At 44.6% G+C, this 18,368-nt stretch overlaps 1 protein-coding gene across 2 annotated transcripts in view; it reads left to right on the top strand.

The window, feature by feature from the left end:
• The first annotated feature begins 3,146 nt into the window (after window positions 1-3,146).
• The window catches only part of LOC139663152 (prospero homeobox protein 1-like), a 35,261-nt gene continuing 20,039 nt past the window's right edge, over window positions 3,147-18,368 (top strand). The window contains exons 1-7 of one of the 2 annotated variants that reach the window (XM_071541713.1): window positions 3,147-3,497; window positions 4,022-4,370; window positions 4,515-4,657; window positions 5,133-5,205; window positions 5,242-5,598; window positions 5,665-6,392; window positions 12,900-13,007. In XM_071541713.1, the coding sequence (XP_071397814.1) occupies window positions 3,147-3,497; window positions 4,022-4,370; window positions 4,515-4,657; window positions 5,133-5,205; window positions 5,242-5,598; window positions 5,665-6,392; window positions 12,900-13,007 (2,109 nt within the window). Of the gene's footprint in view, window positions 3,498-4,021; window positions 4,658-5,132; window positions 6,393-12,899; window positions 13,008-18,368 lie in introns of both variants that reach the window. The other variant, XM_071541712.1, reaches the window with a different exon arrangement.

Genomic DNA, 18,368 nt, shown 5'->3' on the forward strand with positions numbered 1-18,368 from the left:
CACACACACACTCTCTCTCACATCTCCTTTCAGTGCACCTCACCTTTAACACAGTCTTCTTTCTTTGTACAATCAAACACCATTTTCCATAAATTTTTCCATTGTTGCTCAGTCTATCAAAAACACCTCTCCCTCTTTCTCTCTCTCTCTCTCTCTCTCTGTCTAAAGTTGGATGGGATATTGCTGTATGGCATGACAGTGGTATTTCCTAGTCTGCCTTTGTCTTTTGTCAGTTTGGTCAGATAAGTCAGCGTTCACAGTCTTGGTACAGGAGAGAACTGAAGACACAAAACAGAACAGGTGATTTAACTGAATGCATTCACATCCTCTATTGCCTTTTACTGATGTGTTATACTGTGTAATACTGATGCAGAGAGGAAGCATACACTTCTCATTGTTTTACAATAAGGATTACAGTCCTGTGCTTGTGGTTTATGTTCTCAAAGACAGTAGCTTTTTTTTGCCAAAGCCTCACCCTGAATTTGACCTCAGGCACAAGTTTCAAAATAACCAAGTTTTCACCTCGAGCCGAAAAGCTCTTTGGACCCCCTTAATCTAAACTGTTTGTCTGTGTGTGTGTGTGTGTGTGTGTGTGTGTGTGTGTGTGCATCAGACCTATGCCCAGAGTAATGCTGAGGACACGATAATGCAAACAGAGACCGCAGCAATGTGTGTATGTGTGCGTGCATGTGCTGCATGTGTGTATGCATGTATGTGAGCGTGCAAGTGTGTGTGTGTGTGTGTGTGTGTGTGTGTAAGTGGGTCACTGCCGGGCACTGAGCTGAGGGGCTTTGCGGTCCGCAGAAGGTTCCCAGTGTTTTTCTGAACGCCTCTCGTCTAAAACATTGAGACTCAGAGTCACATTCAAAGTAACAATTCCTCCTCTGCTTGGAAACGATTTCATTTAGTAATGGCCCTGCAGGAATAGCAAACTGTTGTTGGCTATTGCAAAAGGATCTCATTTGTGTCCTCGATTCAGTCTGTGTGTGTGTGTGTGTGTTTATGTGCGTGTGTGTGTGTGTGTGTGTGTTTCCCCCCTGTCTTCAAAATCAGATTTTGGTGCCACAGTTGCGAAACAGTTTGTGTTTTGAATGGATTTTAAAGAGCGGGACGAGGCTGCTTGACTCTCCTGAACGCAGCACTGCTAAACTGTTGCTGGAAGCAGCTTTAATTTGTGAAATATTTCCCTAGACCTGACCCTGAAATCACTTGCAAAGCAGATGCAAACACGACAACGCTGCCTGTATGTGTGTGTGTGTGTGTGTGTGTTTGTTGAAGCACAAGTGCAAGCAGATACTAATTTCCACCATCTCTCTGTCTCTCTGTCTCAAACGAAGTGTGATACTTGCAGCTTTTCTGTTTGTGATATTTTCGCCGGTGCTCAAAAATATTTTGGGACACCTGATTAGGGAAACCTCGCGTTTGTCCTTCCAGCTTTGACCTGCACCTTTCGTTTCCTAAAGAAATCACACTTTAATAGATTATGTTAGGAATCCCTGCGCTTTCTAGAGATCTGTCTTGTTCTAATCAACCTACAAGTATCTCAATCTGTGTCATCGTGTTATATGTGATGTCTTTAGACAGGGATAAAGCCGGCTTTTTGACTTAAACCCCCAGGATACTTTGAGACATTTCCACAGAGCGTCCACAGAGAAGCTGCGTACTGATACTGGCATTTTAATGTGGACTCAAATCCCTGTTAAAGCAGTGAAATGGAATTAGAATCCAATCCTTGATTTGGGATATTTTCAGTGGAGAAGAGGGCCTCGTCTGGACCAACCGCCATAGATGTCCCTCTGCACTTGCCATACAATAGAGAAGATATTTCTAATTGTAGGAAAAGCAGGTTAGACTTGATGATATATACTTAAGTGTTTCACTGATACAGCAAAAGTTAAACCTAGCACTCATTACAGAATATATGGAAAACTAGTCAAAACTCCTAGTGGCAGTATTTATTGGAATTTCAATTTTGCACGTTTAGCAAAAGTTCAATAGCAGCATCATTTACCGCACCTTCACAAATGTAAAATGAGCTCCAGGCACTTGTTATGGTACGTATGAATCAGCTGAAGGAGTGAAAAGGTTAGAAAAACAACTCAAAAAGGGAGAAAAAAAAATCCTGCCTTTGCTTAAGAGTGGAGCAAAATCCCTTTGACAATAAGCGAGAGCCTGTCGATTCTTCACAGTTCCTCACAAGACGCTGAAATCAAGGCTGCCCCTCGGGGGACGAGGAGGAAATGGAAAATTATTTTGGTTATTACAGGCAGGTGTTACTTCTCTGTGGGAATATCTCCTTGAACTATTTTGAACAATGTATTTTTTCTCTCAGCGGCTCCCAGGGCTGCTGGTCAGGAAACTCATTGTGAGTCTCCATTTTTATTTTGGCTCCGCGTGCGATCGATAAAAGTGGCTGCCCTTTTGCTTTTGATGGGCATGTTGCTCTGAGCTTCAAAGTTGCTGGTTTGATTTGTTTTTTTTGATGGTATAACAAGTGCTGATTGTAATATCTTCTGCTGTCTCTCTGTTATGTTAATTATTATCCCTCCTTTTTAATTTGTGGTGTTTCTTTTCAAATAACACATTCTGTTTCACAGAGTTCTGTTTCAAAATGCTTTATGTCTATTTTGGAAAAAGAAAAAAAAGATGACCTGAAGTATAACATTCAGTATCTCTAAACAATGGAGTATTCAGTCTATGAAAGAATTATCATTTTGTCAATAAATGACTCAAGACACTAGAGAGGCCGAGCAAACATCAACTGACAGCTGTTTTGAATTTTAGCAATAAAATATATCAAGTGTGCTCCATGACTTTAGATGTGCTTTCTGCACAAGCCAGAATTGTTATATTTTCAGCTTTTCTTATTGGCCTTATCTTAAAAAAAAACATTGTAGTGTTAAATTACCTACTTGTCTTGTTTTAAGAATGACCATATGTTTAATTTGATCAGTCATTTTGGAACAAATCACTCGAATATCCGGTATAGAATTTAAGAAAATGCCCTGTCCCTGTGTGTTAAACGAAGAATGCACAGTAACGTGTCTGTTCTGTCGTCGCCCAGGTGGCCCGGCGCTCCTCTCCCCCCCCCCTGTGCGTCTGTCTGAGGACCCCCCATCGTCATGTCCCTTTAGCTGCCCTGCGTGATGCCTGATCATGACAGCACCGCCCTCCTAACCAGACAGACCAAGCGCCGCCGCGTCGACATCGGGGTGAAAAGGACCGTGGGTAGCGCGATATACGCCCGCGCCAGGGAGACCCTGCTCGACGGCATGAACCAATCGCACGGCCCCGATCAGGACGGAGACTGCTCGCTGGTCGGCCACGGCCACGCGGGGGCCAATGGTGACGGGGAGAAGTCGAACGTCCTGAGGAAGCTGCTGAAGAGGGCCAACTCGTACGAAGACTCCATGATGCCTTTCCCCGGCGCCACCATCATCTCTCAGCTGCTGAAGAACAACATGGGGAAGAACGGAGGGAGCGACTCGGGCTTCCAGGTACACACACACACACACACAGAAACACACACACACACAGAGAAACAAACACACACACACACAGAAACACACACGCATGGACCCAGACACAGAAATATGAGTGTAGATAAACTCATACATGTGCATACACACACGTACACACACAAATAAGAGTGAAAACAAACTCATACCTGTGTGCACGAATACACACACACACACACACACACACAAACAGACACAGACAAGTCTGTATTAAATATACAGACATACACATACAAACACATATTCACATGCACAAAAACACACACTGATTCAAGTGTTTCCTAATGTTTCTTCCCATGTTTCATTCATTCATTCATTCATTGAATCAATCATTAAACCAACCATCCCTCCATCCTCTTATTCACCCATCCACTCAACCAAACAAACAACTACTTGTTCATTCATCCATTCATTCAATCATTCAACATTCAACATTCAAATCATTCGTCCACTCGTTTGTTCGTCTCTTCATCCCCTCATCCTGTCCTCCTCCTCCCTCACAGGGGAGTGGAGCTCTGTCCAGTGGAGGCTCAGAGATCCAGGCGGAGGACGCCTGCAGCAACTCCTCGTCCCGTGACCGGGACAGCCCGTCCGACTGCCTGTCCCCGGGGCCTCCGCTCCCCCCTCCTCCCCCCTCCTCCTTCGGCCGGCCGCCGCCTCCCCCCGGCCTGCCCTCCCACGCCGCCCCGCAGCCGCTCTCCCTCTCCTCCTTCGACCTGGAGAGGCTGTCGGACGAGCACCTTCGCGCCAAGCGGGCGCGCGTGGAAAACATCATCCGCGGCATGAGCCACTCGCCGCTGGTCCGGCCCAGCGGCAACGACCACAACCCGGAGAACGGCCGCGAGAACGAGAGCGGCGGCTGCAACGGCGGCAACGGCGGCGGCGGCGACCACCGGGGGGACGGCGGCGGCCACAACGGCGGCGGCCACGGCCACAGCCGGGGAGACTGCCCGTCCTCCCTGCTGAGCTCTCCGGGGTCGCGGGGCGGCGTGGGCGGCGTGGGCGAGGTTTACCGGGAGAATAAGAGAAAGCAGCGGCTGCCGCAGCAGCAGCACAGCTTCACACAGCTGGTGTGTTCCAGGCAGGAGCAGAGACAGGAGGAGAGACGGCAGCTCAAACTGCAGCTGGAGGACATGCAGGTATCAGATGACATTAGACTTCACAGAAAGAAAATCTCTAGTTCTCAAGTTTGTTTTGCATCATAAGCCACTGAGTTCTAGATAGACCAATGGGGTCTAAATGAAGGCCAACAAGCCCTCAATTGAAAGGACTAAATATAATTATGATTACTATTTTGAAAATCTAACAACACTGGATATTAGAGAAAGTGTATGTAGGAAAAGTCATGGAGGGACATTTTGAAATCTGAGATATTTCAGTTTGTAAATTCAGAACGGCTAACAATTAATGGTGGCTTGGTCTTTTTTAGTGTTAACATACAGTGAAAAAACACAAAAAGTAGAGAAAAATCTAATGTTTGTCAAAAGGAGGATTAGACATGATCATATTCACACCTAGAAGTATTTGGGGTTTAGAGGAAAGCCTCTTATTTAACAGTATATATTTTGGTAGCTTCAGCTTCTCTGACCCTCTCTGTCCTCTCCTGTCCTACAGAAACAGCTCCGTCAGCTCCAGGAGAAGTTCTACCAGATCTACGACTCGGAGACGGAGGAAGAGGAGGAGAACGGCGAGAGCGGAGAGGCGGAGCGGGGAGGAGAGAGAGAGGAGGACGGCAACCTGTCAGAGGACAGCATCCGCTCCGACGGCCTGGAGGAGAGGCACAGGGAGCGGGGCCGGCGGAGCCACGACGACCTGTCGGAGCTGGACCCGGGCCTGTTCCTGGACCGGGCCAGAGCGCTCCTCCGAGAACAGGCCCTGATGGACGGGGAGATGGAGGAGGAGGTGGAGGGCAGGGAGGAGGAGGAGAGGAACGCAGAGAGGGTGATGAAGAGGAGAGGAGGAGGAGCGGCGGGAGGAGGAGGAGGAGGGAGGCAGCTAGCGGAGACGCTGAAGCAGGAGCTGAACTGCGCCGTGTCGCAGGTCGTCGACACCGTCGTCAAGGGCTTCTCCTCGCCCAAGCAGGCGGTCGGCCATCACCACGGTCGCCACGGCGGCACGCCCGCCGCCCCCTCCTCCTCCTCCAACTCCTCCTCCTCCTGTCCGCCGCCCTTCGGCCCCCTCCCCTCCCTCACCCCCGACTCGCGCTTCGGCGGCGGCGCCCTGGCCCTCGGTCTGAACGGCGACGGCAGCCCCGCCCCCAACTACCACTCCTCCAATCAGAGGCTGCACTGCTTCGGCGACGTCATCGTCCCGAGCCCGCTGGACTCGTTCGGCGGTCTGAGCGGCCGGCTGAGCGGCGTCCCGACGCCCAACGACCAGACGGAGGCGCTGCCGCTGGTGGTGCGCAAGACCGGCGGGGGAGCGGGAGGAGCGGGAGGAGGAGAGAATGTCAACCCCTCTCTCCCTCCTCCTCCTCCACCGCACCACCCCTCCCTCCACCCGTCCCCCCTCTCCGCCTCGCTGGGGTTCAGCCCTCCGTCGTTTCGCCACCCGTTCCCCCTCCCGCTCATGGGTTACCCCTTCCAGAGCCCCCTGGGGTCCCACGGAGGCGGGGCCGGCTACCCTCCGGGGCCCAAGGACCACCACCGCACCTCCCCCGACTCCATGGACATGACCCGGGAAACTGTCAGCCTCAGAACCAAAATGGCCGCCCTAGGAGGGGGCCATCTTAGCCACCACCATCACCACCACCACAGGCAGAGCTCCCCGAGCCAGCATGGCGGCGGGCCGGAGGGCCTGTCGCTCTCCCTCATCAAGTCCGAGTGTGGAGACCTGCAAGACATGGCCGACATCTCGCCCTACTCAGGCAGCACTGTATCCTTTAACATGGGGGTGAGGGATCGGAGTGTGTTCCTGGAAGATTTTGTGCTAGTGTGTGTGTGTGTGTGTGTGAGTGTGTATCTGTGTGTGTGTATTCTTGAGGTTTTAAACCTTCAGAGTGGGGATGGTTTTGCAAAGCGGGGTCATTTTGGCCGGTCCTCACTTCTTCAAGGGGTGAGTTTTGGGTTAGAATTTGGGTTTATGGTTAAGATTAGAATTAGTTTATATGGTTAGGACAAGGATTACAGTTGGGCATGTAGTGTTGAGGGTTCAGGTTAGGGTAAAGTGGAAGGTCCTCACAGTTATAGTAATACAAACATGTATGTATACACTTGGAGACAGTATAAATGCTGTCTACATTGGTTTTACTTCCCTATTCCGCAAGAATCAATTTTCAAACACACACACACACACACGCACACGCACTTACACACACACTGAGACGTCTTAGAAGCAGCAGCAGCAGCCAGTAGTCACAGCAAGTCTTTAATATCAATTAATCTGCATTAATTGGTTCCTGCTCTAACCCTTGTGTTTCCCCGCTGAGCGGGGAGGATGAAACGGGGCGCGCCGGGTCTTGCAAGAGGGGGGAAGATTAAACAGGTCGCACGCTGCTCTCTCAAGCTCTTTTAAGTCTGTGCAGTGGGGAGTGGTGTTTAGAGGTGCTGAGAAAGGCTAGTGAGCTCTCTCTCTCTCTCTCTCTCTCTCTCTCTCTCACACACACACACACACACAGAGAGAGAGACAAGAACACACACTCTCTGTTCCCACCGTCTCAGACACTCTTGTGCTGTTAGGTCCTCTTTCATCACAAAGACTTTGTACATAAACGCTCAAAGCAAATCATATTTCACTGTGCGCGTGTGTGTGTGTGTGTGTGTGTGTGTGTGTGTGTGTGTGTGTGTGCGTGGGGTAAGACCTTGTACATAGGAGCTCAAAGCTAATCATATTTCAAAGAGCATGGGAGAGGAGCAGGTGAATGCTTGGCCTCATTGATGCGAGCTTTCTAAATGTGCATGTTTCAGGGTGTGTGTGTGTATGTGTGTGTGTGTGTGTGTGTGTGTGTGTGCGCGCGCGCAAGGAGAAGTGTGATATCTACAATGTTAACATTGGTTTCCCCTTTACCATTTTTAGCAGGTTGATAGAACTTGTCTCCCTCTCTCTCTCTCTGTCTCTCACTCGCTTTCATTTGTTAGCGCTCACTCTTAGTTGCTCGGCAGCTGTGTGTGTTTTGCTTCCTTTTTCATCACACACACACACACACACACACACACACTCCCTTTCATGGTGTGTGCATGTGGACAGGTGTTTGCAGGTAGCTGTTTATCTTTCGTCCCTAACCTTTCATATGGAGAGGGCTTCTCCCAGTCACTACACATACACACACTTAGACGCACACACACACACACACACACACACACACACGTTTGAAGAACAAAGTGAAAAGAAAAATAAGACTTTGAACCCGACAAATAGAATCTCCTTACAGCTGCGATGAGGATTTGATCACAGCGTCTTCTTCAAAGCCAATTTAGATGTTGCTTCAATTGAAAAAAGAAATATTTGACACGAGTCTCTTGATCCTGTTGAAGGGCTTCATGCCAAAATGCTTTCCCATCCATTTTGAGAAAAAAATAAATAAATCTTTGAAAAGATACAGACAATTCCACCTAAAAATATTTTGTATTTTGTTCACAAAAGTCCTTAAATAGCTATTGATAAAAATAGTTATTTTATTTCAGTGTCAGCAATCTGTCAGTAATAGTTTAATTCACTTTTGTTTTTTCAAAAACTCAAATTTAGTTTACTGGAGAATTTTTAGTGCTTGACACAATTTCATAATTACTTTTGAACTATAATTACACTATGTTTTTGTTCTTTACACGTACATTTGTATGGAGTGTATGTGCGTGTGTGTATGTGCGTGTGTATTTGCGTGTGTGTGTGTGTGTGTGTGTGTTTGCATCTGTGTAACCCTCCAGTTCCCTTCACTTGACCAATCCTAGATTTGCAAATTATGTTTTGAATCAAATGGAAGTTTATTCAAATGGTTTATGTGAAGATGTAATATGAACAATCATTTTCATCGGCGACTCTTCTTACATCTACAGTATTTGTAAATACACAAACACACTGGGCGCACATGCAGGCACACACAGCCGATACACACACATGGTTATTGGTATAATAACCTCATGTCCTAACCCTATCCTAAACTCTTATTATAGCATGCCGCACTGTAACTTTAAATTTAACCCAAATCCAATTCTAAAGCTAATCTCACCAATAACCTTAAAGGTGTAGCATTATTAAGCACCAATATATCATTGTCAAATTAATTGTGATATCTTGGTATAATTACCATAAACAAATGAGCCCATGATCGAGACGACTGGCAGCCTCCATCTCATGACTGGTATTGTTAGTGTTTCTAAAATTAGACTACATTTCCCATAAACCCCTTGGCTGCCTGTCACAAAGAGGATGTTGCCACTTGTCCTCCATCCCCCTCCCTGGCATCACTCTGTGTGCGATAGTTTTTTACGTTTCACTTTCCTGAGGAGGATAAACATGTTGGAAGTGATTTTTCAAAATTGGCCTTTCGCTCGTTTCACCGTCTGCCATATTGCGAGAAACTCTGAAATCTTTTAGCTCCGTTTGCGCGGGAAGAACAGCGCCCTCTGCCTGTTTTGAATCGAATTTCCCGCAAAATCCGAGCCAGTGCCACACAATGTAAAATACAGTGGAGAGACCCATGGAGACTGCTGATCTTCTTGCCGATGGTCTTGTTTGTTTATGGTAATTATACTAATGTCTCAAAATTCATGTAGTAGTGATTTATTGCTACACGTAACACCTTTAAAATGGCTTCTTTTAAAAACACAAGGTTTGCCAAAATGTCTTAATTTATCCAAAAATTACCCTCAAACTGATCCTTTCAAGAAATAAAATTAAAGTATTTATGCCATTTCTTTATGCACTTTCTTTCTCTTATTCCCACTCTGTTTGTCTCCGTCTGTATTCTTGTTTCTACTTTCTCTCCCTCACCTCTGTTGAAGAAGCGCTTCCTTGTTTTGCCAGTTGGAATATTTGCATGATAGGGATGAGACGGGGACAGCAGTGTCAGGGGCTGCAAGGCTTGAAGGAAGCAGTTAGGTTAAGGTGTTTTGCATTGATCATAGTTCACCTGGAGGGCACACACACACACACACACACACACACATACATTCACATTCACATTCAATACCTTTCTCTAACACATACACATAGGCCTACACACGCAGTAAATCTGTCACTTGCCACTTACAGTCACTCAGTCACACACACACACACACACACACACACACACACTCAGGTCTGTGTATCTTTAATCCTTTGTACGGCGCTGAGCAGATGTCCTGCATTCATTTATGGATTTACCCCCCCCCCCCCCCCCCTCTCTTCTCCTCCCTCCCTCCACACCCCCATTCTGTCCATTCACACACACACACACACACCTGGCAGCAAGGTCAAGTTACAGCTGATACACTGTGTCCTGCAGAAAACACACACACATACACATGCTCACATTCACACCGACACAGACACACTCACAGATGTGCATCCAGATATAAGCACACACACACACACACTTACATAGGAATCTGCATGTACACAAACACACACACAAACTCACACACACACACACACTCATAAATACAAACAGGTAGATGGAAATGTTTGTGTGTTTTAGTGTGTATATTTGTCTGTGTGTGTGTGTGTGTGTGTGTGTCCACAGAAAACAAGACTGGCTGTAAAAAATGCACACCATGTATTATCTGACCTAAACACACACACACACACACACACACACACACACACACACACACACACGATAGTGACAGGTTGGTATGAATGTTAACTAGGTGATGGTGTTGTTGTCTGCTGAACTGACTACATGAATGATGGAGGACGATACGATTCTCCCTCTTTCTCAACATCTCTCTCTCTCTCTCTTTTCTGATAACTAGTGACATAACGTATTGGTTTTTAAATTTTTATAATACTATAGGAGTAACTTTTTAAAATTAGAATGTCACTACTTTTATCTTTACCATATTGTTAATTTTTTTGTTAGTACAAATTACTGAAAAATGTTTGAATCCCACAGCATCCTGTGCAGACAACATGCTGCTAACTGAAAAAAACACAGTATATGCTGGATCTAAATGAGTTTGGCTTACTGTTTTAATAATAGAGTCCGTTCCATTTTAAAATAATGATTGACAACACACTTGGAGGCAAAAGCTGTTTTTGATGTGGGTAACGGAAAATTACTTGAATAAGTTAACGTTTAATAAAGAGTAATATTGATACATAACTAGTTACTTTTTAGTTTAGTTCTTAGTTACTTTTAAAAGTAGCTTTCCCCAACACTGATGTGAACTATGATGTGTTTTCATATGATAAAACCCTTTAATAACGCATTATGGTTAATTATCAGCATATAGTACTTCATACATTTAGGCCTTTAATGATCATTTTGACAGAATCAATGTTAATGTTTTGGAGTTTCAAACTTTAGCTTGCAGCTAGCTGTGCCTCTTGGTATCAGTGAGGAAAAGCCATTTTAGGGAAACATTTTAGGGAAACTAAAGTAGAAGCATTTTAATGAGAGTGCCTTTATGAATGGATAATCTCATGTTTTTTATAGGTTGCACAATCTGGGAGTAATAACGTGAAAATTGTACTATTTGTTGTTGTGCCAATGTCATGTAAAATGTCGCCTCTGAAACGGGTCAGTCAGAACACGTAGAAAGCTGACTTCACAGGAGTCGACCAATCATCTTACATTTAGGGCAGGGAGGGGTGGACCCACAGGTGCTGCCAGCCAATCAGAGCAGTGGCTCTTTCTGGTGGCTAGAAACACCCCCGAAAATATCTCTTTATGTGGGAGCAGGGGACTAGAGAATAAATTAATACAAATATTAGGAATAGGAATTATCTTTGTGTACCTTTGAGGAAGGATTTTCTCCATCCATGTCCTGACTTCCCCTCCCTCTCTCTCTCTCTCTCTCTCTCTCTCTCTCTCCCTCTTTCCTCACTTCCTCTCTCTCTTCCCCACATCGCTGGCGTTACACTCTCTCCCTCTTTTTTCCCTCTGTCTCTCTTCCTCCTCTTTCCAGTCATATAGGACCCCTGGGGTTTCTCTCTCTCTCTGTGTGTGTGTGTGTGTGTGTGTGTGTGCGCGCCTGTGTGTTTGTCTGTGTGCTAATTGACCTTGCAGGGGGTTCCATTGATTGCCTCATCTTCTCTGATAGATTATAGGGCTGTTAATGTGGTGGGGAAATGGCAGCGTGGTGGGGCACAGCTGTTGACACACACACACACACACACACACACACACACACACACGGCGCCCCTGCTACCAGGGCCTCCCAAATTATTATTTTCCTTGTTGAGGCAGTGGGGTAGACGCCGGGGCAGCAGAGTTGCGGGAGTGAAGGTGGGATTTGATCCAAAGCCAGCAGGTGCGTGTATTGGCTCTGAGTCTGGGGGATTTAAAAAGGCTGAATCCACCACAGAACTGGTTTCTCCCATTGTGTTTCTCTATTCGAGGAGGTTTATCATTATCCTCCTGACCGACGCCGTTACCTCGCTTCTAACTCGCACGTCCGCCGAAAATATCCCCGTGACCTCTGCCCTCTCTCACTGCTCTTGGTTGCTTATAATTTTGGTGATGGAGGAATTTAAGTTTAAGCTTGTACTCTTTGTAAGTTGCCGTGGATCAGAGCAGGAGCTAAATCAGCTAAAATTGAAATGTAGATGATGTTAAGGCTGTTTGGTGAATCCCCCAGTCTACAGTATATTAGGGCAACTAAGTGAGGCTTTTATTTTTTGAGCATATTAGCTACAATCTGCGTAAAATCTCATGTAACGCCAACCTCCAGCTGCTTTAAAATACTGGAGAGTAGATGACATTTCATCTACAGTTCCCACTAATACTGTCTATATGTGTCCTATATTTTTATCTGTTATGCTCTAATGTCTACTCTTTTAATTGCCCCTTGGGGATAAATAAAGTTTGATTGAATTGGAAAAAATGCACATCACTAAACAGCAGACTGCTTCAGAGGTGCTGTAGCATCTTTTTTGCAACATGTAATAACTATAATTATTTTTAAACATTAGTAGTAGTGGTAGTAGTATTAGTAATAGTAGCAGTATTATACAGTAAGAGGCTTAAGACATCTTCCTTTTAAATGCTGATCTTATGGTAAAGCCAACATAACAGAATCTCAGGCTTGAAAATATCACTTTGTGTAACCAATGGCAGTTAAACAGGCAAAAAAAGTGGATTAAGAATAAAAGAGTTGTAGTGAAAAGTATAACAGGGAACCCAGAGTTGAACCTTTTGTCCTCTGCTTTCCATCCGAGGGTTTTGATGAAACAACTGAGTGTTTTCTCTCCGCTGAAAGCCACAAAGTGAAAGCTGTGACTCCTTAACAGGCTGTTGTTTAGATTCAGGAGGGCTTGTCTCCCAACCACCTGAAGAAAGCCAAGCTGATGTTCTTCTACACCCGCTACCCTTCCTCCAACATGCTCAAAATGTACTTCTCCGACGTCAAGGTAAGACCTTGCCCTCCTCCTCTTCTCTTCTCTTCTCTCCTCTCCTGTTTCCCTGCTCTCCATTCTCTTCTCTCAACCTCTCATCGCTCCCCTCTCCTCTTTCTTTCTTTCTCTCTGTTTCAATGCGCTGCCGTCTTCACATCGCTCTCCTCTCTCTTCCTCTTGTCCTCTGTCCTTCCCGGTCTTTTCTCTTTTTTTTCCGTTTCTGACCCTCGATTCAAGTCATTTCAATGCCGTTCTTTCTTGGCCCTTTGTGGGAGAAAATTAGGTTTGCAGCCAGGGTTTAAAACAATAAAATACAAATGGTGACATTAAACACATGATGAAACACACACACACACACACACACACACACACACACACAAAATAAATTAAAAAGAATGAATAAAAACAAGGATTCAGAAGTGCAAAAAAGGAGAAGCAGAGGGCAATTTCAGTGCAAGAATTATTTTCATTTTTGTCTTCTTATTTTTTCCAATTGTTTTTCCACCCCATTATTTTCATGGCGTTTTTTTTTTTTTAATTGAATAAGCCACAGTTACAATCACAATTTCCATTTCAAACTTTTATCATCTGATCCCACCAGAGCGCATTAAGCGACAGATCTGGATGCACAAAAATCGGAGTTCGGCTCAGATTTGCTTTCAGATTTTAAAAAGCCAGATATGGAAGTGATCGCGGTTCTTGCATCATCTCAATGAAATCCACGATGTGCATAGAAGCAATGTAAGGAGTCGTGAGGGAGAGCGGGAAAAAGCATTTTAAATAGATACAACCATAGGAGATGCAGAACGGCCATTTTCAGGCCGAGTGCAGACATGCAGCGATGTGAATTCAGTCCGATCTTCAGAATTAGACTTCAAAAATCACATCAAAGTGTCTCTCAGTGACAGATGGGGGCAGATGAGCGGGGTTTCACTGGTAAACAGGTATGCGTCTTTGTCCGCAGAACCACTGGGAAGCATCTTGTTCTTCTTTTGTGGTGTTTTTGGTGTCATTTGAGTTTGGTATTGATCATCTTTTCTTCTAATCTCTCCTCTCTATTCCTCTCCTTCCACTGACCAATAGTGTCATTTTCAACTGTTTGTGACCTTTGTCCATTTCGTTGCTTGAGATTATTCCGTTTAGTTGGGGTTCTTTTGGTGTTTTTGTATGCCGTTGGTGTGTGTGTGTGTGTGTGTGTGTGTGTGACCCTATAGCGCAGATGGGTGCTCCAGAGTTCCAGTCTGTCAGGTCTTTGTAGCATAATTAGAGTTTCTGGCCTTAATCGGCCTGGGTTGGGGGGGGGTAAACGCCCACTTTCCCTCTCACACACATGCTATACACCCCCCCCCCAACACACACACACAGCTTTCACTCTCACCCGCACAGACATAAAATGAGCACGCACTCTTACACACACACAATACCTGATCACACTGTCAATGTTCACTTGATAGACAAAAAGATGAAGAGACCAAGGAAGAAGAAATAAAAGAAAGAAAGAAAGAAATAAAGAAATACTGAGAATGAGAAACAGGCAGAGAGACAAAGAGAGAAATAAAAAGACTAAGTGAAATAAAGAGTCATACAGAGAAAGACAGAAAAAGAGACAGAATGAGAGTTAGAAAGAAAGAAGAGATAATGGAAAGTGTGTGTGTGTGTATGTGTGTGTGTAGAGGGGGGGTTGTGAAAATGACAGAGGGAAGGAGGGATGGAGGGAGGGGAGGACAAACAAATGAAAGGGACAACAACAGAACAACAGCTTTAAAACAAAGGCGCTGATTGTTTTGTGTTTACAGGCTGCTACGTGTTTTGCAAAGGAGCATACGGCTCCTCCACGGATTCAGGACGCCGTATTCAAATGAGCAGCCACACACACACACACACACATACCAGCTGCCCTTGGGCTCATATCTGTGGTGACCACTTCCTCGCGGCAATGCCACATCCTCACCGGCTGCCATGGCAACAAGGGTCGCTCGGACACCAGGTTGCTAGGCAAACACCGGGTTGCTAAGCCTACCTGCTCCCAGTATTTGTGCGTGTGTGTCTGCTTTGTCATAAACTGGGAGTCTCTTCAGTCCATCCAGTAAACACACCTGTACCAGGGTACTGACACATTAAAAGCAGAATTTGTTGGCTTTTGTCAGCAACTTCTGGGCAAACCAACAGGGTTTCAAAATGTTTTTTTTTTTTCTGTAAAATCATATTTAAGTGCCTCAAATGATAACAATGTTGAGAGAATGTTGCAAATGTTTTCCTAACAAATGGACAGCTGTTATTTAAAAATATAACCAAAAAACATTAATGTTGAGTTATCTGAGGTGAGGTTTCTAGGCTTCCGGGAAATTTCTGTGTCGACTCAGACGTTGCATCGTCTTCAGGCTAAATGAAAATAAATATCTGTGATTAAGTTTCTCAATTGCAAAGCGGTATCTAAGCGCTGTGAACAAGCTAATGTAATCTGCACAGTCATTATCAGAGCCATCCTCATGGGAGAGCTGCGAGCTTCAGGCTGCAGTTTGTGTTTTTTTTGTCAGGTGTCAGATCCACACCTACTCTGTACACACACTGCTTTTGAAAGCAGCGCACCGAAGTAAAACAACTCGGCCTCTTCCAACGCGTGACTGTGCAGATATTGGCAGCTCTGCTAAATTTACGAGCAGCGCTAAATTTACAGCAGAACCGAAAATCTCCACATTTGTTCAGAGCAGATTCTCAGCAACGGAAATAGCTGAAATAGTGAAAATGTTGAGTCATTATAAGATCCCATGTGAGCCTGCAGTCATGAAACTCACTGTAGCTGTAAGAGTCCTCGTCAACCTTCAGTTAGAGTAAAGTTTTCATTCACTGCATTGAATCCCAATGTATTGTTGATGATACTGTATATGAGCTGACAGCTGCATGATAGCTAACCATGAGTTTCACATGTAATTTGAAACTGTAAGTGCTGACATCGGTAATATTGGGTAATCAGCTTACTTTACATGTCTAAGTCGAACTCGTTAAGTATCTTAGTAAACATGCTTAATATTTATGTGGTCAAATAAATTCTGGATTGCAGCTTTAATCTGGGAAATGAATAAATTAGGCCTAATGGATTAATGCAGAGGGGCAGTTTATGAGTTTATCTTTTGCAGGCTGATAGTGGCTTTTAAAATTAATCTAGTGTCCAATCTGCGGTTTTATCTCCAAACTGATATTCAATTAATCTCATTTCTTCTTCTCAGCAAACATGGATTTAGATTATAAAGATGTTGCTTTGGCCTGACACTTTGCTCAGCAGATGGACACTATTAACACAAGTCCCAAACACTGGTTTTGTTTATACTGGGATTTATTGGATTGAAGACATTTTTCCACTGGAATTTATTGTGTGAGCTTTTGATACAAGGCCTGACAGTATGCTAAACATGAGGTTTACATGTATTTTTAGCCTGCAAACAATTTGTTGGCCTCATTTGTATTTTGTAGACAAAGACAAACAGACTAGTTTCAGTTATGATGGGTTGAGGAAGTTCCATCTACAAGTCAAATTCTTCTGTTTATGAATAAACCCAAAAATGGTCAAATTCGCAGCGCACTGTATCTTTAAGAAACGTCTCGTCTCTTCTTATTCATATTTTATGCAAATGACAATCTACTGTCAAATTTAGATTTAATTGAGATGTAATCCCACTTAATCCAACATATTTATCTGCGGGAGGAACTCTGCAGATATTATTTCCTTTAATAAAAAAAAATAAAAAAAAAATGAAAAAAATGAATCATGCATAATCCTATTTGTGACGAGCAAGGCTGTTCTTTTCAAGGCTATAGTAGAGTGTGTGGAAGATTGAAAGCGCCCTGTTGCTTTCTCTCTCTCTCTCTGTGTGTGTGTGTATGTGTGTGTATATGTACTATGTGTGTGTGTGTGTGTGTGTGTGTGTGTGTACTGTTCCATTGTCCCATTGCATTCATTACCCTCATCATTACCATATTTCCAAAATCCGGGTCAATGTCTCTCTTTCCCTCTCTCACTCTCTCTTTCTCCCTCTCTCTCCCTCTCTCTCTCTCTCTCTCTGCCTCCCCTCCTTCTTTCCAGGGAACAATAAGTAGCATGTGTTAGGAGGATCAGGCAGATTCACTGTAAGGGAATTAAGGCCCTGAATGGCTTCCCCTAATTGGACTTGAATGGACTTTGTCTATGGGAAACTGGTTCTTAAGGATGAGCCTCTTATGCACAATGGCTGCCTCGCTCAGTGTGGGAAGTGGGTTGAGCTGACAACTGTTTTAGGCACAGACAATCACACACACACACACAACACACACACACACACACAGGCTCTAATTGCGCAGTGAAAGCTCTTGCCTTCTGACCAGACAGCCATATATGTGAGTGTGAGACGCTGAGGTCTTGAGAGAGTCAGCGAGAGTAATTAAGACCTCGTTAAGACTGGAGGAGTTAGGATTAATTAGACGCTCACTGGCTCAGGGAGCTCCTTCCGACTCCACACACACACACATACACACACATACACACACACACTCACACACTAGATACTCGCTGGCTCAGGGAGCTCCTTCTGGCTCCACACACACACTCTCTATCTCCGATACCCGCTAGCTGAGGCTTTAATACACTCTCTCTCTCTTCCTCTCTCTCTCTCTCACACACACACACACACACACACACACACACACACTTGACACGAAGCAGTGACACACTTATTAGCTCCCTGAAGACTCTTGCCTTGAGAGGCTGAAGCGATGCCTCGATACCGCCGCCTCAGCAGGAATCAATTAGCGTCCGGCCCGCCTCTCTCCCGTCTCGTCAATTAGAGTTACACAGCCAATTTGGCGTCCTTACGATATGAATCAGCAACAGCTCATGTACTGGTATTGATATCGATATAACTTCAGGTCAGTGGTTACCATGTTGAAGCGTTTGGGTTCTTCAGATGACAAACCATATGAAGTCTGTCTCAAGGTTTTCGGTGATGAATCTCATCTGAAGACTCTCTAATTCATTGGGATTGTCTTTAAAATGGCAATTTTTTCAAAACAAAACAAACTTATCTCTGTTCATTGCTCAGTATTTTAAAAATAGAGAGGATTAGATCACCTAGAAAAAGTTGCTAGCTTTGTAATAATCAAGTTCTCAGATGTCAATTTTTTTCAAATGGAGCAGTCTCATTTAAGAAAATCTTTAAAAAAAAAAGTCTCTGTTTGTGCCGAAATATTGATGGGATTGATATGGGAACAGCTTGCAAAATAAACCCATGTGAACTATTGTCCCCTAGTCCATTCAACACTAGAAAGACCAGTGTATTTTGGGGTCTAACGGAAGGCCAAAAGGGCCATTTCTTGCGTCATTTTGAAAACAACAACTGCATGGAT

Source organism: Centroberyx affinis, unplaced genomic scaffold (assembly GCF_046629955.1).
Source record: "Centroberyx affinis isolate AG114_WGS23_722 - 3 ecotype Tasmania unplaced genomic scaffold, CSIRO-AGI_Caff_v1 ptg003932l_1, whole genome shotgun sequence".
NCBI lineage: Eukaryota > Metazoa > Chordata > Actinopteri > Beryciformes > Berycidae > Centroberyx > Centroberyx affinis.